General features: G+C 34.6%; 2 protein-coding genes across 2 annotated transcripts; both read left to right on the top strand.

Annotated features, from left to right (window-relative positions):
- The first annotated feature begins 5,024 nt into the window (after positions 1-5,024).
- LOC117906744 (synaptotagmin-2) lies at positions 5,025-13,586 on the top strand. Its single transcript, XM_034819916.1, has 12 exons — positions 5,025-5,501; positions 7,628-7,726; positions 7,837-7,887; positions 7,977-8,100; positions 10,269-10,387; positions 10,523-10,624; positions 11,031-11,105; positions 11,450-11,526; positions 11,628-11,874; positions 12,007-12,357; positions 12,793-12,924; positions 13,250-13,586. Exons 1-12 carry the CDS (start codon positions 5,391-5,393, stop codon positions 13,379-13,381), a joined length of 1,620 nt encoding a protein of 539 aa, XP_034675807.1. The 5' UTR covers positions 5,025-5,390; the 3' UTR covers positions 13,382-13,586.
- Positions 13,587-20,706: 7,120 nt separating this feature from the next.
- Positions 20,707-24,568, top strand: LOC117907289 (receptor protein kinase CLAVATA1). The gene is made up of 2 exons (XM_034820790.1): positions 20,707-23,732; positions 23,992-24,568. The coding sequence occupies exons 1-2, from the start codon at positions 21,131-21,133 to the stop codon at positions 24,342-24,344; spliced, it is 2,955 nt and encodes a 984-aa protein (XP_034676681.1). The 5' UTR covers positions 20,707-21,130; the 3' UTR covers positions 24,345-24,568.
- Positions 24,569-25,398: the final 830 nt, after the last annotated feature.

Raw genomic sequence — 25,398 nt, 5'->3', positions numbered from 1 at the left:
ATATATTTTATAATTATTTGAATATTTTAAAAATACTATAAAAAATATATATACGTAGGAAGAGGAAACAAAAGGTCCCACGGCAGCATCATGATCATCGATAACAATGATTCTCCATCAATGGGAGGAAAAAGGAGTTAACAAAAGGGGAAGGCCTTCGAAGGCAACTTTACCAAACCCTATGATCCAACTTTTTAAAGCAACTCGCCCCTTTCTGGAGGGCGCGCGCAATAGGTTCGAGAAAAGAAGATATCAGCATGTGGGAACTGGCGACTCACATTTTCACAGCGCGTGTAGTAAACGCGCTTCGGGTATGCTTTTTGGGGCAGCTTTTTGCCCAATATTGATATCTTCAAGGTGACGTGAGTTCGGTAGTTAATACAAGCACCGACCCATTTGATTAAAGCCCACGTTCCACGTATATTAATTATTATTGTTAATGAAAAGATCTTGTCACTTTGAAAAGTTAGCGGGGCCAATAGAAACGTAACACGTGTAGGTGTTGGATTTTTGTGGCCTGAAAAAAAAAAATTATATTTAGGTGGCACTCTCCTGTGGGCTTTCTTCGACTTAAGGTAAACCGTATGGCATCTTCATTCTTTATTGTTGTGATAATCACACATGGGCTTTTCTTAAAGAGAAACGAACTTGGACAACATCATGTAAAGGAAACCAGGGAAATTTTGGCCACAAAGTATTATTATCTCAATAAAGAAGAGAGGGTCGGTTTCTTAAAAGAATGGTCAAATGATAAATTACCTAATTTTTTAACACTTCTTGTTCAGATCCGAGTCACGGTTTGGTGTTCCTTCAAAGTTTCTCATGTTAAGTAATCGCTTTTGTAATTGGTACGGGGTAGAATCAAAATTGGGCCTTTTCAAATGAAATTTTTGATATGTCGTGTAGCTCTTTGTGGTAATCAATATAGCTGGGCGGGCCTGTCTGCTACTCACCTTACAATTCTAGTATTCTTGTGGCCCAATGTTGGGCCCAATCCAATGATTGTTGTTCATAAAAGAGTCATCTGGGCTACTCAATTGTTACATAGGCCTTTATAGCTTCACAATTGGGCATGCAGTTGCTGGACTTGTACTTGTGCCACAAGCTGTGGGTCTACTCGCTCCAGGACCTGGACTGCGCCCAAGATTGTCAATGGGGCTTCTCACAAAGCCCAAATTGATGGACAGGAAGTCAAAATGATTCTCCCACCATCTAAAATTGCAAACAAAAAGTGCCTAGCGTATGGGGGTTTTGTGGTCCTTCCTTTGACCCATTGAGTTGGATGTAGCCCCCAACTTGTCCAAGTTTTGAGCCGCAATAAGAAGGAACAAACCGTGTTTGGGCCTTGGCTATTAATGCCGACATCCACTACGTTTTCAGACAATCCAAACACCAAGGTATTAAAAAAAACAATTTAAAAAATGTATTTATTAAAATTTAGCACTTTTGAAATCATTTTTAATCTTACAACACTTTTCATAAATCCAATTAAAAATGATTTGTAATCGAATTTTAAAATTATCTTTTTAAAAAATAACTTTCATATTTAAACCAAAGTTATCTCTTCAAAATACAACATTCAATGAACGTCCTTCTCAAATTTCTATATTTTTTCAAAATTCCTAAAACACCCTTTTTACACCCTTCGTCTTCCAACAGTAATTCAACGATTTTTTTTCTTATTAATTTAATTTAAAGTTCAAACTCATCATACAATGGATGAATATGTATGTAAAACCCAAGTGGAGCTAAATATTGGCCTTTATTACCTTAATAAACGTAGCCGATTTCCACTTGAGTTCAGTACATTTATAACGAACCTAATGTTAGGGGTGTGTCGTATGGTCTGTCTCCAAACACTGCAAGGAAATGTTTGGTCTGTCGATCCTTACATTGACTGGTAGATTATAGATAAAGCTATCAAGTCTAAAACGATAAAGGCCGACACATGTAAGCCTCCACTCCCTGATGTTGCCGTCTCCCATTTCTCACATGATACTTTTTCAGTTTTATTTAACATATAGAGCCGTTTGTCCAAGCTGGATAGGCCCTCTCCTGTCTCCCATTGCCCGCCCCCCTCCCACCTCTCTTATTTCTGAAAATGATTTTTGTTTGGATTCTAACCACAACCATTCTATCCCTTCCTCCCTTCCCTCCCTCCTTTTAAGGGTCACTCTCCCTCCACATCTTCTCATAAGTCATGAGTCACACCCTAGATATTTATATATTTTAGGTATGGATATTGTCTGAATTTCAAGTTGCCACCTCATTTGATCGCCTGTTGGACTTTCCGCAAGTCATAACGATTCATGATGAATAAAGACAAAGAAATAGGAATAGACGGAGAAAACACGGAACCCACACGAATCTCCCACATTTATTCATTTCTATACAAATTTTATTTTTCTTAATTTATATGATTTTTAATTAAAATATAAAGAAATCTATTTGTCTTCATGTCTTGTTCAAACTCGAACATTCGATTAATTAATTTAAACATCACAATGTAAATAATAATCAAGTTGAAAATATAAATTCATAAAACACAATTTTAAATATAATTATTAAGTCAATTTAAATTAATTAATTAATTATATATGTGTTACACAAATATATACGAATTTCACCCAAATACAACTATACTCGAACCCATCCATGTCAAATTTGGTAGTTGGGTCTACGAATCGTGTCAAATTTTAACGCCTTTGTTGTGAGTGATGATGAGGGTGAGGGAGGGGTTGCTTTCGAAGACTTTAGAAACCTACCATTATGAAATAAAAATGGTGGATCAAGAGGGATGTAATGGTATGCGGTGTTCTAAAATTGTGAGGAAGATGTATTAAATGGATCATGACTTTCCCAACTCACACCTTTCTCTTTCTCTCTATCCAAACATCTCCATGTGTGATAAAAGAAAAGTTTGGCTTGTCCTATGGGAGACGTCCACCAAGTTGTCCTATTTGTGAGCATTTCCTTCTTATCATTCATCACACATTTAACACCATAACCACCAAAAAGCAGAAACTGCAGATGGGTTGTTACTGGTTTTACTCTAGCTTTGATTTTGTATGGTTAAAGGATTAATTTAACAAAAAATTCAAATTCATGAAAAACAAATTAAATTTTTAGCCAAAATGGTTTTTTTTTTTTTTTGCCAAAAATAATATTAAATTTGGACATTTTTTGAAACTTTATTCAATGCAGCTCCCTATGGTCGCGTGAGTGTCATGTTGACTTTTTTTTTTTTTTTTTTTCAAAATACTATTCTATTTCAAAATAAAACAAAATTATATAAGAAAAAAAAACATAAAAAAAATTAAGAACTTGATTTAAAAACACAAAACTGTTTTTTAAATTTTATAACACTGTTTAATCATTGATTTCTATAAACAATTTTTAAAAACAAAGTAAAATAGAAAATAATTTTTAAATAATAAATAAAAATTATTTTTTACTTTTAAAAAATAAAAATAAAAACATGAGTATGTTTCATCATATTTTCTAAAATTTGTTTTTAAAAACTGTATTTTATTTTTTAATTTAAAAACAATTTTTAAAAAATATAGTTAAACAAACTCTTATATTACAATAAATTTGCACTTAAAATGTATTTTGACAAATACAAAATATGAATTGTATTTTCAAAATATGACTTGAGTGATGTCGTATTTTCAAAATGCCGTTTCAACCTCATTTAAAAATAAAAATGTGAATATAAGAAATGACTATTTTAGATAATCTGTAGAAGTGATATTTGTTTTGAGATCAGGTTATTTTTTCCCAAAAATCATATAAACTCTGCCCCACTGCTAGGAGTGAGTTCTACTCAGAGTAGGGCATCCTCTCCATTATCAACCCACTTTACATTCTCATAGTTTGCACTACACGAAATGCAGAGGAATTGAGATGAACAAAACTTATTACTTGGTCAATCTTTCAATATTTTTACACGAGTGATCCTGCTTTTTCTTTATTTCAATTTAAATTATATATATATGTTAACTTTTCTTTAAGATTAACACATTTGATATAAAAATAAATAAATAAATAAATTATAAATATTATATTTCATCACTTATTTTATACAAATCAAATATGTGAGAAAAAATGGTCAATCCTAAAAAATAAATAAAATTGGAATGGAAAGTGAGCATGAGTTGCTTCATGTTTGGGCATGACTACCAAATATGGAGATGGAATTTAATATGAGATATTATACTTACCTAGAAAGGGAAGATGAATCTCTCCACTATCCCAAAAATGAATGTACAAACTTCCAAGGCCCCTCAGATCATCACATTTGGCAAGTTAATATATGGCCTTTTGTATCATCACATTTGGCTTGAAATCCAAAGCTTTGGAAAAAGAAAAGCACATATTCTTTTCAATGAAATGGGAGGACCCACTAACGTCAAATAAAATCAAATCAACCATGCCCACTCCCAACCCACCCTCTCTGCATTCCACATGCAATTGGTGGAGCCACACTAATAAAATTGAAAAAAAAAAAAAAAAAACCCCAAATCAGACAACAAAATATCACATTTTCTTTTAACCCATAATTAGAAATTGTTATAGTAATCATTTATCTCCTTTTCAATTTTCTCATCATCAACTTCTCTTCTTCTAGTTTAACTTTTGGTCTTCCCATGTCACACCCATTAATGACTTTCAAGGATTTTATTTTAATATGAAGAAAAATATAAAAAAATGATAAAAATTGAAGGAGAAGCCAACCCTCACGTGACATGGCATGATTCTTTTCTTGGAAAAAATGGATAGCTGCGTGAAATGTGGGAGGTTAGACGGAAATCCCAAGTCAATAGAAAATCCAAATGTCGGCAAATGGATACTTTTTCTTTCAGTATTGTGTAATAAAATTTTTATTTTTTCCCACAAAGAAATTTCAAAATCTGTCTTGATTTGTTTTTTCCTTAATACGAGACTGTAGCGGACGGTAACAGCAAAGATGAATGAGATTTTAAAAGAAGAGAGAGGGATGAGAAAACCCCACCATCGCCGTTACCGACAATTGCCAAAGTTTCACGCGCCTTGAGTAATAATTTCCATTTTTCAAATCCGTTGTGTGGATCGAATGGGTCACTGATTGGCTAAAGAATAAATGCTCCTTTATTGCCCACTGATGCCAGATTAAGATGCATTGTCTTACCACTCGCAAACGGCTTCTTTCTACTCTTACTCAACAAGGCAGATTTCATGATATTTTCTTTAAAGAAAGTGACATGGGAATTGCATTTTCTGGGAGGTTGAGTTAGTTTCTTTCTGGGTTTTAGGTTGAAGGGACGAAGAAGGAAGGGGGTTTTTGGGATTAGTTGGGACTGGGGAGAGAGTGGATTGGTGGTTTTTGGTGAAGTGAGAGAGGATTGAAGATGGGTATTGTGAGTACAATACTGGGTTTTTGTGGATTTGGTGTGGGGATCTCAATTGGGCTTTTGATTGGGTATTACCTCTTCATCTACTTCCAACCCACTGATGTGAAGGTCAGTTTCTTCTTTCTCTCTGTTATTTTCTCCTCTCCATCTCACACTTATTTTGTTTTTGATTGCAATCTGGGTTCGTTCTATGATTTTCTTGGCTCTGTTTTGTTCAGATGTTTCCTTTTTTAGGTTTTCAATACTAAAGTGGGTGCTTGCCAATTTGGGTGTTTGTTCATTTCTTTTTCCTAGGTTGATCTGAAAACTACAGGAAAACGTAGGGTAAAGATTGTCTCCTTATATACAATCAAAGAAATGATGTATGATTTAGTATGCCTCTTTCTGCGTTGTCTTCACCAGCCAAGTGTCTAAGTTTAATTGTTTGAGTTCACATATTCTACTCTGGCTTGCGTTAAAAATCAAAAAAGAAAAACTGAAATGGATTTGTTTCCATTATCTCGGTGATGCATTCCATTATGTCATTAGATGTTGATCACAATTTGCTTAGGCGTAGGTCTTTCTTGAATAGGATTTGGTAGTAAACTTTTTTAGAGAGCCAGAGATCTAAACTTAAGATAGGAAGAGGATTAGGGGGTCTATGATTTTTTTTCTTTCTTGTTATTGTGTAGTGGGTTTTGTCTTATTCTATGGAGTGGGTATACATTAGAATGGGAAGACGTTGAAACCAAAGGTGCAAGTTCTTACACCTAGTAATATCCGCATTATAATGGATCAGGAGGGCAGGTGGTTCCATTGTCCGTGACATTTGAAAATTACTATTGCATTGTTGTCTGCAGAAATTGTTATTGAACTGGGCCAGTTTAATTGAGTTCGTTGCTCTTCTAGGCTTTTATCTTTAGGATGTTTTCAGTCATCAAAGATATGTCTGAATTGTTTTGACATGAAACTAATTTAGAAATGAGGCACTGCCAAATTCCGGGCCTTGACTTTGGGGCTTGTAGATGCTCTTTACCCATGGCTTCTGGAAAATGAATAATTGTGTGGGAAATAATAACTAAAAGTATTAGTTGATATGGGAATTGTGAAATACATGAAAAATGCAATGCAAAAGAGCTAGTAAGTGACAAATAGAGAAAAACAGAACAATGAAAATGGTCTTGGAGATCAAAATTTGTGAGTTCTTCAGTAGTGTTTGCCATTCATTTCTTTTCGTGGTCTCCTTGTTATTTTTGGTCCCTCACCCACAAGATACCTTTTACGTTTTTCAACTTCAGTGGAACTGGAAGAGAGCTCCTATTCTAAAAATATGTTTGAGCTCTAGTTCTTGTGATAATCATGTCTTTTGGCAATTACAGATGAGCTATTTGAAATTATGCTAAGGTAATCACTTTCATTTTGCCAGGACAACAACTTTAGGGAATCTGAACTTCAAAGGACACAGGGTTTTCAAGTGTCATATCTAGACACGTGGCATATATTTAGTGGCATATGGCAACATTTTATGATATATTTTATGAATTACATTTCTTTGCTTTTCTTTTGTGTTTGGGGGTTGGGGGGTTGGTTTAGTTTTTTCTATTAAACATTTAGGTATGGCAGCAATGTCGGTTGAACTTGGGTATTTTGGTAGGATAAAGCTTGTATGATGATGATTGTGAAAGTTATCTTAATTATTTTCGTCTTTGGGTTTTGATAGTCTGTCCTCTATTTTTGGTAAAATATTTTTTGTTCCTTCATGACCTTTATTAGCTCTGGATCTCAGATAATAATTGTTTAGCAAACCAGAAGTATGTTTGTTGCTTTTAAGAGAAAAAGCCTTTCAATTTTCATATCTACAAGTAAGGAAGTACTTCCAAATTACCAATCAAATAATTCTCTTTGCTGTGCTGATAACCATTTATTCTGTCAATCATCACCTTAACATGCATACTTATGATGGGAGGATACAGACTGGAAAAGTTACAATCATATTTTGGGATAGGGTCATTTCTGTTATTTCAAGTTAGGCTATTTGATCAGCAGTCACCTGCACATGTAGTCCACTCTGCTCCACTTCTTTACTCTTTCATTTTTTGAAACCTTTTGCTTAGTTTGTGGCTTAAGTGCCATGTAGATTAGTGAGAGAAGTTATGGAAAGGAAACATAAAATAATATACAATGTGTTTCATGTTGTGACTGATTATGCTATGAGTTGATTTTATTCTCATTTCTTTGGATTTTGATTTATTCAGGATCCTATAGTTCGTCCTCTAGTTGAACAAGATTCAAAAACTCTGCAACGTATGCTTCCAGAGATACCCCAATGGGTCAAAAATCCAGACTATGATCGAGTACGCTATTATTTTTTCAGAGTTATCTATTCATACAATCTAAATCATAAGTCCCAGCTGCACAGTTTAGCTTTAAGAACATGATTCTTATAAGTTTTGTCTTTGTGAAGGTTGACTGGCTTAACAAATTCATAGAAAATATGTGGCCTTACCTGGACAAGGTATGTGTGCCCTTTTATGGTGTTTGTATCTTCTTTAGTTGCAATCTCTTATCTTTTTGTATCAAGTGTTGATTTATCAAGTTCCATAGGCAATTTGCAAGACTGCGAAGAACATAGCAAAACCTATCATTGCTGAGCAAATTCCAAAATACAAAATTGATTCAGTTGAATTTGAAGCACTCACCTTGGGCTCCCTACCACCTACATTTCAAGGTTCTCTCTCTCTCGCTCACACACACACACACGTAATGCCTTATAACTATGTCCAGTGTGCATTTTTTTTCCCAAATGAACTTGTAATTATTTTTTTAAGTTAGGATGGGATGTCAGGTGGAGCAACATCCTAATATCTTCAAGCCCAAAGCATCATTCTCGGACAAATTATTTGTGCTGATAAGAAATGATTTCATTTGTATTCATGGTATTTGATGGTTAAATCATGGCACAAAAAAGAACCATGGATGCACTAAAGAAGAGTATTCTGATAAATTTCTTTCATCTGAAAACTTGTGACCCATTCCACTAAAATCTTTCTATGATAATCCTTTATCCTTATCTGCTCATGTATGTTGGAAGCTTGGGCAGGCTCTTGCTGACACCCAGAAACTAATTAAAGCTTCTTGTGCTAGCTGTGTCCTGTGAAATTCTGTTAACTAGTTTATGCAAGGAGAATTTATTCTTTCATATTTTTGTAGCCATTTGGAAATTTTTTTGTTAGGTGCAATAAAAATGGTGAAAATGCTATAAGTGGGTGTTGAGGGTTTTTTTTTTTTTTTTTGTTTCTTTGAATTTCACTTAACAAGAAATAGTTTACATCCAAATGATGTAGCTTGGACAAGTATGACGTTTAATCCTGCAGAATATTTGACTTTTAGATCTCCTAATGTTCCAATGTCATGTGTTTTATTTGCATCATTATATATATTCAAGAGTGGCGAACACAGTACATTGGAACTATACATGTGAGAAAACAAAAGATGCAACCTACAGCAGCCAGAACCCTACTCTAGAACTTGGAGCACAACCACTCTATAATATCTACCAAGGATAGTGCACCCATTTGACTATCAACTAGAAGATACCCACGAGACCACATGTATAGATTACATAAGAGGGAGGCCTTAAGAGATTAGATAGTGCATTGCACACCTTTTAAAGGTTCTTTGGTTGTATTTCTTCTGGATTGTCTAGAAAAAGCCAAGAGGAGTTATTCTACCAAGCCTTTCTTCTCTCCTTCCTGCAAAGCTGGTATTCCAGCCCATTAACAAGTTCTATACCCAATATGGGAGGACCCATGAAATGTCAAATAAAGAGACTTAGAAAGTGCCATAATTTTCTAGCTTTCCCACAATGGAGGAAGAGATTAGTCACTTTTGCTAGCCCTTCATACCATTTTATCATCCCCTCCTCTATTTTTTCCTAACACGTGTAGCTTTAGAAAAAGCTCCTCAATAGTATCCATCACCCAATCTTAAAAGTGCCTTAAGAAGCACAGGTTCCATGTGACCATCCCACCCTTAACCTCCTGAACATCATACATCCATGCCTCTTTGAAAGTTGCAAGGGTGGATAGCAATGGAAAAGAATCCTTTAATGGTATATCATTGCACCACACATTGTGCCAAAATTTTATTCTTCTCTCATGGCCCACCTCAAATCTTGTTTTGGATTTAAAATTTCCCCACCCTTTTCTAATTGATTTCCATAAGCCCACACCATAACCTTTGTCCCTACTCGAGAGTACCATCCTCCTGGTTCTTCTCCAAACCTTCCCAGTATAAGCTGTCTCCAAAGCATATTCCTTTCCAAGGTGAATCATTGACACCATTTATCTAGAAGTGCCTTATTGAGAATGGACAAATCCTTATTGCCTAAACACCCCTTCTTTTTATCTTTGCAAATAGTTGACCATTTCAATAGATGTGGTTTGTTCTTAAGAATCCCTCCCCCTATAAGAAATCCCATTTTTCACATCACTTCCAGGAGGAAACTCCAATATAATTGTATGCAACTATTGTTGTTTAACTGAATGTAACCTTAGAACTTATTGTTTGACTTGTAGTAGCATACTTGAGGTGGCCTATTGTGTGAAATTATCACAGTTGGGTTAGTAGTACTGTTCTTCATTCTTCTGTCATTACTTGGGTAGACTAATAGACTGTCTGTGGTCATACATTTAGAGTTGGAATATGGCAATTTCTCATTCTTGGAGAATCTTTATTAGCAAGTTTCCTAACATTCAGTTTATGCCATTCATTTTCTTGGCCAAGTTATTAAGGAAAAAGTTATACCTTTTGTGTTTCTTTCTTCCTTTTGTTGGTTTTTTAATCTCCACAGTATTTAGTAGTACATTGCTCACTTTTGATTTGGATTCATGTCAGGAATGAAAGTCTATGCTACTGATGAAAAGGAGTTGATCATGGAACTATCCATGAAGTGGGCAGGGAATCCTAACATCACTGTTGCAGTAAAAGCATTTGGGTTGAGAGCCACTGTGCAGGTATTGGCCCTTATGATTGTCAATGAAAATAAACTAACATCACTGTTATATGATGTGATGAGTGGGAGAGGGAAGTTATTACTGCATGCTAGATAGAATATAGTATGAATTATTGATTCCTTCAGAGTATTTCAGGTGGTTGATTTGCAAGTATTTGCTGCTCCTCGCATCACCCTGAAGCCTTTGGTTCCATCATTTCCTTGTTTCGCCAATATATTTGTGTCTCTCATGGAGAAGGTGTGTTACAACAATTTTATCAATTAAGCAATCATCTTTATTTGGACAGAACATATTTTGTGCTGAGGAATCTTTTTATAATTTGGTGCTTAACATACTCAGTTCTGGAATATGTACTGTGTCTTGATGATGATGGAGGCAGCCTTAAGATGAAACTTGAGGATTTTTTATTTTTTTAATGTCAACAAATTTCACCTAAATCTTTTGTCCAAGATAATCTATGATTCTATAATATTGTGCACAAACACCAGAATCAGTATTTGGTTATATCTAAAGTCAGATAGTTTTCGCTCTTTCATTCTCTACTATTTATTATTACTACTACTGTTGTTACTGTTGTTGTTGTCATTATGATGACGATGATGATTGTGATTATAATTATTATTATTATTTTCTAATTTTGCAGCCACATGTTGACTTTGGACTAAAGCTGCTAGGAGCAGACGTAATGGCCATTCCTGGCCTGTATCGGTTGGTGCAGGTATGATCCTTTTAGTTGCCTCATTGGATGTTCCTTTTTCAAAATAATATGGCAAGAAGAAAACTAGTGACTTCTATGTTCTTATTTTTATTCTTGGTGGCCTATCCAAATTCTTTGTACTTAGTCTGATTTTTTGTTTTGTAAGGACTGCATTGTAAAGATAGTTTTTTTTCCTCCAATGCCATAAAGCACAGAATATAAGATCTAAATAATCTCATATAGGTGGAAATTTGTCCATTGTGCAGTATTCTTAGGTCATTTTTTCTTTTTAATTATTCTATTAGAATTTATAGATTTGTATTTTGTAATTCTGTTCTAGTTCCTCATTATTCCTTTTTCTGCAGGAGCTTATCAAAGATCAGGTTGCAAATATGTACCTATGGCCCAAAACCCTTGAAGTTCCAATAATGGATCCTGCAAAGTAAGTTCCTGTGTGCTCCCCTTGTTTCAAACTATCACAGTTTTATATGTCCTTTTAGAGTCTTTGATTGAAACTAACCATTGTTTCCTTGAAATTGGCAGAGCCATGAAAAAGCCTGTTGGCATTCTCAGTGTGAAGGTTGTTAGGGCAATGAAGCTAAAAAAGAAGGATCTTATGGGGGCATCAGATCCTTATGTTAAAATGAAGTTGACTGAGGACAAACTTCCTTCAAAGAAAACTACTGTGAAACTTAAAAACTTGAATCCTGAATGGAATGAGGAGTTTAATATGGTTGTTAAAGATCCAGAATCTCAAGCATTAGAGGTCAACGTCTATGATTGGGAACAGGTATACTTCTCATTTTTAACAGCCCATGGTTGACTTGTGCAGATCCTCTGTGGCCTAGTCTGGTTCTTGTTTTGTGTTCCATAGGTTTCTTTCTATTCTTGTTTCTCATGCTGTATTTGCCTTTTTACCTAGGTTGGTAAACATGATAAGATGGGCATGAATGTCATTCCCCTGAAAGAGCTTACACCTGATGAGCCAAAAGTTTTGACACTTGATCTACTAAAAAACTTGGACCCGAATGATGTTCAAAATGAGAAGTCACGGGGACAGATTGTTTTAGAAGCTCTGTACAAACCTTTTAAGGACACTGAAATACCAAAGGATCTTGAAGATCCCAATGCGATAGAAAAGGCCCCTGACGGAACACCTGCTGGTGGTGGTTTGCTTGTAATCATTGTCCATGAAGCTCAGGAGGTTGAGGGAAAGCATCACACAAATCCATATGTTCGATTACTTTTCAGGGGAGAGGAGAGAAAAACCAAGGTAAATTTTAACATCTCTATCATGTAACAAGTTTGCAGTCTATAGCAGTGATAGCAAGATCCATACTTCTCCAGTGTCTACACTTCAATGATTTTTGCCCCTTGCTACAAAAATCCGTGTTCTATTTCTTGCATTCTCTTGCTTATATTAGTCTACAATGAATGATGATGGTCCATCATTTTCTATGATAAAAAGGTTATTTTAGTGAATGTGAAGCTGCTCTTAGACAAAGATCCTCTGTTCAATCTAGCATTGGTAAAATATTCAGCAATAAGTCACCTCTTATAACAGAATAGTGCTTCTATTCTGTTAAAAGCTTGTTGATGGCCTTTTCTTGGAGTCACAAATTCTTCCTTTTTGACTGTATAGTTTTTTCATGGATTTCAATTTTGTTTATCTATCCTTCGATGATCATGTTTGGCATTTGATGCACAGTATATAAAGAAAAACAGAGACCCCAGATGGGAAGAGGAGTTTACATTTATGCTGGAGGAACCACCTACCAACGATAGAATACATGTAGAAGTTGTTAGCACCTCATCAAGGATGGGCTTACTACATCCTAAGGTACAATTACATCTCTTCTTTAATCTTTATAAATACCTCCTTCAACCAAAATGGAACTGACATCAAAGCAATTTCTTACAATATTCAAAATGGGTTCATTTATCTCCCCATTATCACAGATTTAGTCTGTTTCAGTATGTGGGGAATGTTCTCATTTTCTTAATTATTGTTTTGATGATGACCCAAATTAGAAACCTTTGCATTCAAGTGCAATGGAAATAAGAATTGGGTTCTTCAACCAGTACACAGTTTGCATGAACAAATACTTTTTTATTGTATTTAGCAACTGCAATGATGTGTATATTGTTTCTTCTTTCACAAACAGGAAACTCTGGGTTATGTGGATATAAACCTCTCAGACGTTGTTAGCAACAAACGGATCAACGAGAAATACCATCTAATTGACTCAAAGAACGGAAAGATTCAAATCGAGTTGCAATGGCGAACTTCAACATAAGAGGGAAATGCTTTTCTCCCATTTCTTTAAACTTGGTGTTTGATGAGGGAAACCGAATGAAATCGTTTGTTTCTGTGTCGATGTTATGTTAGGCATTTTTAATAATTGGCTCTGTAAATTACCCCAAAAAGGAATCTTTAAGTTTCTGTGAATCTTTGGCTTGCGGGTTTGTTTTTCCTTTATTCCAAATTTCAATTTGTCCTCTTATGGACCGCCTTTTGGACTGGGCCCAATGATGTGAACCCACATCCACTGCCAAAAGCCTTATCCAACACGGTTGTCAATTATATTTTGAAAGTAAAATTTTTATTTAGAAACTCTAATGTAAACAACAATGTAGAAGTAATATATATTTTATAAATGCAAGAGTTATTAAAATATTTTTAATTGTTTTTTTTTATAACATTCTATTAAAAAAAAAGACAAAAAAAATTAAGCACCTCAAATTTGTTCTCAAAAAGTTATTGGGTCTGATTTACCATTTTTTTTCCTATACTTGTTTTTGGAAAGTGTTTTTAAATAAAAGGCCAAAAAATAGTTTTTAAAAATTTTATAAAAATAAAGGTGTTTGATAAATTGTTTTTAAAAATAAAAAAATAAAGTATTTATTTTTAAAAATAATTTTTCTATTTTGATCTTGTAAAACATTGTAAATTTAATTTAATTTAATTCTTATTAAAAATGAAATTAGATTTATAATTAGAAACAAATTAAAAATAGTTTTTAGTAATTTATAATAAAATCATAAATTATATTTTTAAAAAAAACTATTTTAGTATATATTAGAAAAATATGGATGTTAAGAGTTTTGTAAGAGAATAATTGATTTTTTTTTTTAAAAAATGAATAATAATAATTATTAATAATATTTGATTCAAAATGAATAACGAATCAATCTTAAATTTTTTTTAACATGTCAATATAACAAAATTTTCATCACATGCACATATTTTGTGATATCCCATGCCATATAGGAGGAAAAGTTCATGATGTTGTACATTATTGGCTCCTTTTAATCTTATAGATATATTTTAAAGCTAAAAAAACCTATTAGGCGCAAAACCGATAATATTTATATGATTGAGAGTGAATATTTACATATTAAGTGTTCAATTATGAATACGATATTTTAGAATATTTTGATTTAATATTCAATTAATAAGATTAATTTTATATTCATTAAATAATTTAAATCATTAATTACGTCTCGCTTAATTTAGAATTTATTTACTTAGTGAGAAAATTTTAAAAATATAATTGTTTATATGAGAGAAATAGTAAAGTCATTATTTATAACATATAAGTTTTCGTCCATTTATTTTTTGTTATGCTTATACCTATTTTTTGAGTTCCAAATTATTTTTAAATTTTTTTAAATCCATCATCAAATTTATAGTCCGTTTGGTAGTGATTTTAAGAAGTGTTTTTAATAATTTTAAAACTTGAAAATTTTCATTATTCAAGTGTTAGAAATACTAGAAACACTTTTTAAAATTATTGTCAAACGTACTCTTAATATAAAGTGTTGCTTTGAAGTTCATTTCTCTTGTGAGAAAATTATAAAAATATAATCATATACAAAAAATAATAAAGTTTATTATGAACCAATTTTTATCTATAAATTTCATATATTAATAAGTTCATTATTTGAATTTTTTTTTAAATTACTAAACTCATTAATGAATTCAATGCATTAAATTTTGTTTAATTTAGATTTTATTTACCTAATAAAAAATTTATAAAAATATGATTCTACATAAAAGGAAAACAATAAAGTTGTTTTACACTAATTTTTGTCTATAAATTTTTTTGTATTAATTGGATCATTATTTGAGTTTCAAATTATTTTTAAGAATTACTAGACTTATTAATAAATCTAATGCATTAAATCTTATTAAATTTCAAGTTTATTTAGTTAGTGTAAACAAGAAGAAAATTATGGCTTTATCTATAAAAGAAACAATAGAATTTTTTTAGATCAAATTTTGTCCATAAATTTTTTGTATTAATTGGATCATTATTTTAATTTTATATTATTTTTAAAAATTATTAATTCATCAATCGAATCCAACATATTAAGACTTACTTGATTTTGAGTTTATTTTTCTAGTGAAAAAAAAAATTGCAACAATATGATTACATACAAATAAGAGTTAAGACAAGACATTTAAAAAGAATTTTGATCTGTAACTTTTTAATGTTATTGAATTTTATGGTTTTCTAATACTAATTAAATTGATTTATGAGTTTTAAATTATTTTAAAAATTAATTCATTTTATGTATAAAGTATAATTTGATTTGAAATTTAATTGATTAATGAAATTTTTTATTAAGCTAAAGGAAATTCATAAAAATATGTGTAATTCAAATGAATATCATATTTAAATATTTTTTTGTGGTATTCGATAATGGAGAGAGAAAAATAATAATATTATGTTTACTTTTATTTTATGGTTTTTTTAATTCCTTTATATTTTCCTTTTCATTTATAACAACCAATGAAACCAACTTCTTCTTATTCTGTAAAAATTATGTTTATTTCACTTTACTTTTAAAAAATGAAAATGGAGAATAATGGCCAAACTGTATTTTGAGTTTTTAAAAATAATTTTTTTATGTTTAAAAACAGAAAATTGTTTCTTAATTGCATGGCCAAATATTACTCATATATGTTTTTACAACAAAATTTAGAAAAACGGGTGGGAATCCCCTCAAATTAAAAAATCTTGGTTAGGCGTTGTCAATTATAATTGAAAAAAATATATATATAAAAATAAAATATTAATTCTCGTTACAAAGTAATATCTCTCATTTATTTAATTTTTTTTATCTTCTATTTTTTTTCTATGTTTAATTCTCTTGTTAATTTTTTAAAAGCTTAATTAAGAAATATAATTAAAACTAAAAATATAAAAATAAAATATTAATCCCTACTACAAATTAGTCTCTATCTCTTTCCAATTTCTTTTTAATTATCAAACTCTCTTATTATTTTTTTTTTTAATGCTTAATCTTCACTTATTTTTTATATTTTTCATGAATTTATCATTTTAATTTTATTTGTTTCGGTAATTTTGAAGACTTGATGCATTATTTTCTATTATTCTTATTGGTTTTTAGTTTAACTCTTTTTTTTTTTTTTTAAGGAATTCATGTTAAATAAAAAAACAAAATTGAGTAAAGATATGGAAAGGAAAGGTAAATAAGTACAAAAAAAATGATAATTTTAAGTGAAAACTAAAATTTTAAATAAGTTTGTTTCTTAAGTTTATTTTTTAATCTTAGCATTAGAAATAAAAATTGATACCCAAAAAGAATTGAAATACTTTGACTTCCAGAGCATTCACCTTAAGTTATGTTCTGAGTCACATTTTTTTATCCATTTAAATATATATAATTATTATTATTATTATTATTTTACATATCTTCCGTTTTAATTATATTTTAAATTCATTTATTATTGAAAGCAACTAATGAGATTTTTATTCAATTTTAATTATATAAAAAATGATATATTTTATAATTAACATTGGATTGATACTTTGTGAGGTATGAAGGGATTATTAATAAAAGGTTTTGTTATAATTACATAAAACGATATTTCGTAGTTGTGTTCTTGAAAATATGAACCAAGTTGTGTTTACAAGAACACAAACTAAACATTATTCTTAAGAAAAACGAATCAATTACCATATTATCAAAAACACGAACTAAACATTGTGTTCTCAATAACATGGTTCATCTTTATTATAAGAAGTTATTGCTTGTTCCAAGCGGAGAATAACATATAGACTCCCAATAATTATAAATATCAAAAGGTAATTGGAAAATTATGTTATTACAAGTGGTCTATAACTACTTAAGGATGAAGAAGGTTTTTCATTTGAGGTGATCCACTCGCTTGAAATATCGATTTTATTGAAAAAATAGTCAAATGATTTTTTTAAGTTAAAAAATAGTTTAAGAACAAACCCTAATATTTCAAATAAAGCTTTTTCTATATGAAGCCCTAGAGGGTGGCTTATAAACACGGTGACCCACGACACAACTCGTCTAAAAGGTTCAAATGAATAGTCATGCTAAAGAAAGCCATGACTTCCATGTTCTTGCTAACATGATGGTTTGTGTTAACGAGAAAATGGATAACACTAAACGTTACACAATAAAATCTTTTACTAAGAGATTGCGTGGCAAAGAACAAGAAGATAAATATCAAGGGAAATCATGAAACATTATTCAATGACACAACACTTGTGCTGTTTGTGGATTCGACCTCACAATCATCCACCATATGGTTAAAAGCTTAATATTTCAAATAGTGATGAAAATGGAGAAGGTTTTTTTAGTAACTGCTCCACCTCTAATAGGACATATTTGAAATTAAAATAAACAGATTTGGGATGAGTTTGAAATTTTTTTAAAAACTCGGTATAAATTCGAGTATTGTCTTGCCCCACTCTACCCTTATCATATATAAATTTAATTTCAAATTTTTATTTAATTTAATTTTTTTAATATATATAATAAAAATAAAATACTTTTAAAATAAGTTATAAAAAATATAATATTTTAATTATTCATAAAATACATTTATCTTAATTTAATTTTAAAAATTAATTATTTTTTAAAAAAATTATAAAATTTTCAAAATAAAGTAAAACAAATGGGACATGTATGAGAATTTTTCATAAAATACCAGCTCGTCCTGCCTCATTTAATTTTTCTAATGGAATAAGGATAAAAAAATTTGAATATATGGGATAGGGTTGGAATGGGGTTAACCCATCCCGAACTCGTCTTATTGTCATCTTTAATTTCAAATAAAACTTCCCATTTGGAAGTCCTTCTATCTAGAATTCTATTTCTTTTAACTCTTATCTTCTCCATGTCATTAGATAAATGAACAGGAATGTGCCCAAATTGCAAAGTTTTGTGTTTTTTATTGTTAAAATCCTTTATAAGAAGAATTTATTTATTTACTTTTCTTTATGATAATGAAAGATTTTTGGCTAGCTACCAATGTTTATTAATATAAAGTATGACAATTAAGCTAATATGTAAAGAAAGATTTTATTATTATTATTATTATTATTATTATATATAAGTACATGAAAATTTCCTTTTGTTTCTTCTAAAATAACCTTTGGTATTTATGTTGTATGGAGAGTCCATGTCATTTTCTATTTGTAACTACCCATAACAGAAAATTTTCTTCTAGAACAATCTTTGGTATTTATGTTGTATCAAAGGTTCATGTGTTATCTTTTGATTGTTGGACTTGTGTGGTCATGTTAGTGATAACACAACTACTATGAGCAGATGAATGGTTCATGTGGATACTAACACAGTCATCACGAAAACTTATTAACACGGTTTGTTCATTATGTGATGTCAATACGACTTTCGGATAGTTCGTATAAGTATCTTATCATGACTTCCGTGTCATCAAGACAAGGGCTATTTCGTTATGCCTAGTTCAATATAATGGTCATTTTGATAGTTAATCAATACTTAGAAGCTTTTTTTTTTTTGTTATATTACAAATAATTCATTGTATCTAAACGGGTATCTTTGTTTACATAAAGGAACCTCTCAAGAAAGTTTTTCAAATACTTTTATTAGAAGCACTTAGCCAACTTTGATTACAGACAAGTCCAAGTCAGTTAAAACGGCTTCTTCTCTTCGCCTTTCTTGGGCTCAAAGCCCAAAATCGGCCCAAGACCATGTTCATAAATGAGAATGGACTGTTTTACGAAGTTGGCCCTATTTGTCATTGTTTCTTGTAATTCTGGGGCATCATTTAGGTTTTCCTTGCTATTATCAATTATTGCACCTTCTACTACTAATTATTGTACCTTACTCGCCAATCAAGTGACATCCAAACTTGGTGCTCTTACAAAGTTTTCTGAAACTTTAATTGGAAGAAGATTGAGACCTTGAAGGAATATATCATTGAAACCAAGTGTGGTCACACAGGGATTAAGGTGGGCCACAAATGGGCCAAGACTGGGCCTGGGATTTGTGGAATTGGATGAGATGAAGTTGTTGAGATTGAACAAGAGTGTTTCGAGAATTATTCCATCATCATCATCATTGCACAGTTGAAGAGCAGAAGCTTGAGAATCGTCCAGTCCATCAACTATCAATCGCACCCACAGCTCCCAAAAATGTTAGAAAAGGCTGCCTTTACCAGAACAAGTAAAAGTAGGATATCATTGCAGATTTCTCTCTCACTTAGTGGCCTGTGGCCTCCAGACCCAATTCCAACCAGCATTGAGTGCTTTTGACGCCGTTGGAATTAAAGTCGTAAATTCCGGGAGAACAAGTAACATTTAAAAAATAAAGAAGGGAGAAAGGAAAGCTATTACATTCCTCGCAAAAACAAAACCTCTACGTATCTTTCATTACTTCCGGCACAGCTGTTTTATCTATCTTGTGCTAGAAGCTTCTAGTAGGGGTGAGTTGCATGGGACCAGTCAGGGCAAGTGGGCGAAATTAGTTACTCAGATACGTTTAACTGCACCAAAAGTATACATCTTTATTCTTCAAAACACTAACTTGGGATTCTAATTCCCTATAATTTTCCCGAAGCTTTATAGAGAATATGAATCTGTTCCCACTTCCAGTGGATTAGTATTGCTGGTGGGCGTAAAGGAATAAATGCCATTGCCTCGGCTATCACAAGTTCACAACTTATTGTGCTTTGACCAATTATTTCTTTAATTTAATCACACAGCATAAAGGATTTGGCAAAGCCACTTTATTAAAGAGAATATAATCAAAATATTAATCAAAGGGAAGTCCACGGTTGAAAACTCAGTGAGTCACGAGTGGTGAACTCGAGAAAGAAACACACCGCAATGCTGAACCATGTGATTGAAAAAACAAGCCATTTGACTGAGGGGGCCCACGGTGCAGAAGACTGATTGAAAAGGAAAGGAAGTCGATAAAGAGTGGACTTTTTGGACACGGCCAAATGGAGTCAGAGGAGAAAGTTGTCTGTGTGAGAAAAAGACACGGGCGGCCTTTGCTCTGGGCCCAACTAATGCTCTAACCCTCCAAGGCCCAGTCATGTGTTTTAATTTCTCTCTCTATCCCAAAGGACAGCATCCACATTGATGTTTGACCTAAATCCAAAATAGGAGAACCGATTTTACCTGGCATAAAAATGACCTTGGCAGTTGTAAAATCTTGCCTTGTCATTATGGGCTTTTGAAGTAAGACAAAGCAGGTCAGCAGCACAACAACTGGCCCCTACGAGTTCTGAGGAGGGAGCAGACCAGCAAAATTATCATCCGCCTGTCATTCAAACCGCCAGATCCAGCCGTCAAAATACACCTATCAAATGACTACCATCACGGCCTTACCACCCCCAGAACCCACTGGGCTAGTGCTTAGTACTTACCATCACCGGCTTTTAACTTTTAACTCCGTCAAGTAGAATATCAAAATATCCCAAGAAAAGGTTACCTCTCCGTTATCTCGGTTACTTCCGTGGCCTAGCGTACGGCCTCTGTCATGCCTAGGCCGCAGGAGCTGCATACAACGGGAGCACGCATGAAATCCCCACTCCTTTTCATCCCATCTCTTTTTTCCTTTTTGTTTTTGTAAATTGTTTATTCATTCAAGTTTGATCCTTGCAGTCTTCGATTCTCTTTTACCGAACTCAACTCTACTTATTATGGCTTCAAACAGAGCTTGAATCACTGCAACAACGGTTACTCCAACCACAGATTTCCTCTTTGAAGATGGAGATGAAGATGAGAGCCTCCTTGAAATATGCTCTTCCTTTTTTCATATGCCTGATGATGTTTTCACGGGGCTTTGCGTACGGTGATCTACAAGTGCTGTTGAAGCTCAGGTCTTTCATGATAGGGCCGAAGGGTTCTGGTCTGGAGGACTGGGTGGATGACTCGTCGTCTCTCTTTCCGCATTGCTCCTTCTCCGGTGTTTCATGTGATGAGGATTCTCGAGTGGTGTCTCTCAACCTCTCGTTTGTTACTCTATTTGGTTCGATACCGCCGGAGATCGGGATGTTGAACAAGTTAGTTAATCTCACGCTGGCATGCGACAATCTCACCGGGAAGCTTCCGATGGAGATGGCGAAGCTCACGTCTCTGAAGCTCGTCAACCTTTCGAATAACAATTTTAATGGTGAGTTTCCGGGGAGTATTCTTGTGGGAATGAAGGAGCTCGAGGTTCTGGACATGTATAACAACAATTTCACGGGTCCGCTTCCGACGGAGGTTGGGAAGCTGAAGAAGCTCAAGCACATGCATCTCGGTGGCAACTACTTCTCCGGTGATATTCCGGAAGTATTCTCAGATATTCACAGCTTGGAGTTGCTGGGTTTGAATGGAAACAATCTTTCCGGCAGGATCCCGACTAGTTTGGTTCGGTTGTCGAACCTCCAAGGATTGTTCCTTGGTTACTTTAATATTTACGAAGGAGGTATTCCACCTGAGCTAGGGTTGCTGAGTTCGCTCCGAGTTCTTGACTTGGGGAGCTGCAACCTCACCGGAGAGATTCCACCGAGCCTAGGCCGTTTGAAGATGTTACACTCGTTGTTTCTACAACTTAATCAGCTCTCAGGGCACATACCTCAAGAACTGTCAGGTTTGGTGAATCTAAAATCACTTGATCTCTCTAACAATGTGCTCATTGGAGAGATACCAGAAAGCTTTTCACAGCTGAGGGAATTGACGTTGATCAATCTGTTTGGGAACCAACTGCGCGGTCGTATTCCAGAGTTTATCGGCGACCTTCCAAACCTCGAGGTACTTCAGGTTTGGGAGAACAACTTCACATTTGAACTCCCTGAACGTCTCGGTCGTAACGGGAAGCTTAAGAACCTCGACGTTGCGACGAATCATCTCACCGGAACGATACCTCGGGATTTGTGCAAAGGAGGAAAGTTGCTGACGTTGATATTGATGGAAAATTATTTCTTCGGACCGGTCCCTGAGCAGCTCGGCGAATGCAAATCGCTGACTCGAATAAGAATCATGAAGAACTTCTTCAATGGAACTATTCCCGCTGGGTGGTTCAACTTACCGTTGGTAAACATGCTCGAGCTGGACGACAACTTATTCACCGGAGAACTACCTGCGCATATTTCGGGCGACGTGCTTGGAATTTTCACGGTCTCTAACAACCTGATCACTGGAAAAATCCCTCCGGCAATTGGCAATCTGTCTAGTTTGCAGACTTTGGCGCTTCAAATTAACAGATTCTCCGATGAAATTCCTGGGGAAATCTTCAATCTAAAGATGCTTTCAAAGGTCAATATCAGCGCCAACAACCTAAGCGGTGAAATTCCAGCATCCATCGTTTCTTGTACTTCACTAACATCAATTGATTTCAGCCAGAACAGCCTGAATGGAGAAATTCCAAAGGGGATTGCTAAGCTTGGGATCTTGGGCATACTGAATTTGTCAACCAACCACTTGAACGGCCAAATTCCGAGTGAAATCAAATCTATGGCTAGTCTAACAACACTGGACCTCTCCTATAATGATTTTTCTGGTATCATTCCGACCGGCGGGCAGTTTCCAGTCTTCAACTCTAGCTCCTTCGCTGGAAACCCGAACCTTTGCCTACCGCGTGTCCCTTGTTCATCGCTTCAAAATATAACCCAAATTCACGGCAGAAGGCAGACGTCATCGTTTACTTCTTCAAAACTCGTCATCACGATCATTGCCCTTGTCGCCTTCGCGTTGGTATTAACCCTCGCAGTTCTCAGAATCCGAAGAAAGAAGCATCAGAAATCAAAGGCCTGGAAGCTCACAGCGTTCCAACGGCTAGACTTCAAAGCTGAAGACGTGCTTGAATGCTTAAAGGAAGAAAACATCATCGGAAAAGGCGGTGCCGGGATCGTCTACCGCGGGTCCATGCCAGACGGGGTTGACGTGGCTATCAAAAGACTAGTGGGGCGCGGCAGCGGAAGAAGCGACCATGGCTTTTCCGCCGAAATCCAAACGCTAGGACGAATCCGACACCGAAACATCGTTCGACTGTTGGGTTACGTGTCGAACAAAGACACCAACCTGTTGCTGTACGAGTACATGCCGAACGGAAGCTTGGGAGAGATACTGCATGGGTCAAAGGGAGCCCACTTGCAGTGGGAAACCAGGTATAGAATTGCAGTGGAGGCCGCGAAGGGGCTGTGCTATCTCCACCACGACTGTTCCCCACTCATTATTCACAGGGATGTGAAGTCCAACAACATCTTGCTGGACTCGGATTTTGAGGCTCATGTGGCTGATTTTGGGCTTGCCAAGTTCTTACAGGACGCTGGAGCCTCCGAGTGCATGTCTTCCATCGCTGGCTCCTACGGCTACATCGCCCCAGGTTTGTCATCTCGTCTTCTACTTCCATTAATGCCTTTGTACCAGCTCCATTTCTGTTTCGATTTCTGTTGATTAAAACGTGACTGGCATGGACCACTTCTGTCTCAACGGTCTTCAAAACGTAATTCGCGGTGCATTGTTTATTTCTTTCTTTCACTCCTGAACTTGGCCATTTTTAACGACGTACCTTCTGACCGCCCCGTAGTACTTCTGAATAATATTAAATGCCTGCTTTGTTGTGCGCTTGGTGCCCCCAATAGAGTACGCCTATACGTTGAAAGTAGATGAGAAGAGCGACGTGTACAGCTTCGGTGTGGTGCTGCTGGAGTTGATCGCAGGGCGGAAGCCAGTGGGCGAGTTCGGCGACGGGGTGGACATCGTGAGGTGGGTCCGGAAAACAACATCGGAGATATCTCAGCCGTCGGATAGAGCTTCGGTTCTGGCAGTAGTGGACCCCAGGCTTAGTGGGTACCCACTGACAGGTGTCATAAATCTGTTCAAGATTGCAATGATGTGCGTTGAGGATGAGAGCTCTGCAAGGCCCACCATGAGAGAGGTGGTTCACATGCTCACCAATCCTCCCCAGAATGCTCCAAGCCTCATCACTCTTTAATGGATGCTGGCACTCCTATTTTCAGTGAATAATAGCAAGTAGAAGGTGTAATAAGTTTTGCTGACTCCCCAGCATGTGGTTGTTATTGTTTTCTTTGTGGTTGTTGTATCGTAAGTTGTATATAAGATGTTTGCTTGCATGCTTGTCATTGTCAACATTCTGGTTTTCGAAGAGCAGTGTTATTATTGGTATTTTCAAATTTCATCAAAATCAAAATATGGACCCATTATCGCATCAGAAGAAAAACCGTCGATTCACCCCAATAAATCGAGGCCAGCTCATATTTCGATGATTTGATGGTGTGGGTATAGCCTGAGTAGAGTGGTCTCAAGGCGAGTCTAATCATGTAGTGTGGTTTCCGTGGAGTCAGAAGAAACTGTACAACCGTCAATTTGGCCCCAAGAATGGTAACTGAGTATTAATTACAGTTTTAATTATATTTAGCTGCCTAAAAAAAAAGTGTGGGAAACCTTGGAAGTTAAAGTCCTGTTTGGTATTTGTTTACTAATTGAGTTTCTTAACGGCTGCATTCTCCTCTAGTCTATTCCCTTACTCTTCCTCAGGAAAATATTGAGATATATCAACGAAGTATCGTGTCTCGGGAGACATCAACATGATATATTGTAAAGAAAAATTAGAGATGAGAAATTTCACTAAAAATCAAAAAGAAAATCATCGATTTAATTGAAAAAGCGTCCCTGATGGAAGAAAATCATCGATATATTGGTGATAAATTGTCGATACTTAGGCGAAATATCTGTTCCTCTTTTCAACGTGATCCGAAGGCTCAAATCACACCCATATTGATCTGACAACCCAGATGTTCTCCGCCACGTTTGCCTGCAACGGTCATCTATCCAACGCCTCATATTGAATATGGGTTTGATACAACGGTTAGGATGAGATTCCAATGGTAATTTTATGATCCAATGGTCAGATTTCGCCCAGATTTTGATCTAACAGCCAAAATTGTTTTTCAACGGTAAAATAATCTTCCAACGGCTATTTTGGCCCAAATTTCTCCTATAAATAGCCCATTTTGCATCCATTTCAT

Source organism: Vitis riparia, chromosome 18, assembly GCF_004353265.1.
Source record: "Vitis riparia cultivar Riparia Gloire de Montpellier isolate 1030 chromosome 18, EGFV_Vit.rip_1.0, whole genome shotgun sequence".
NCBI classification, from domain to species: domain Eukaryota; kingdom Viridiplantae; phylum Streptophyta; class Magnoliopsida; order Vitales; family Vitaceae; genus Vitis; species Vitis riparia.
The sequence above is the reverse complement of the archived record's forward strand: the minus strand, read 5'-3'. Positions and strand labels throughout refer to the sequence as shown.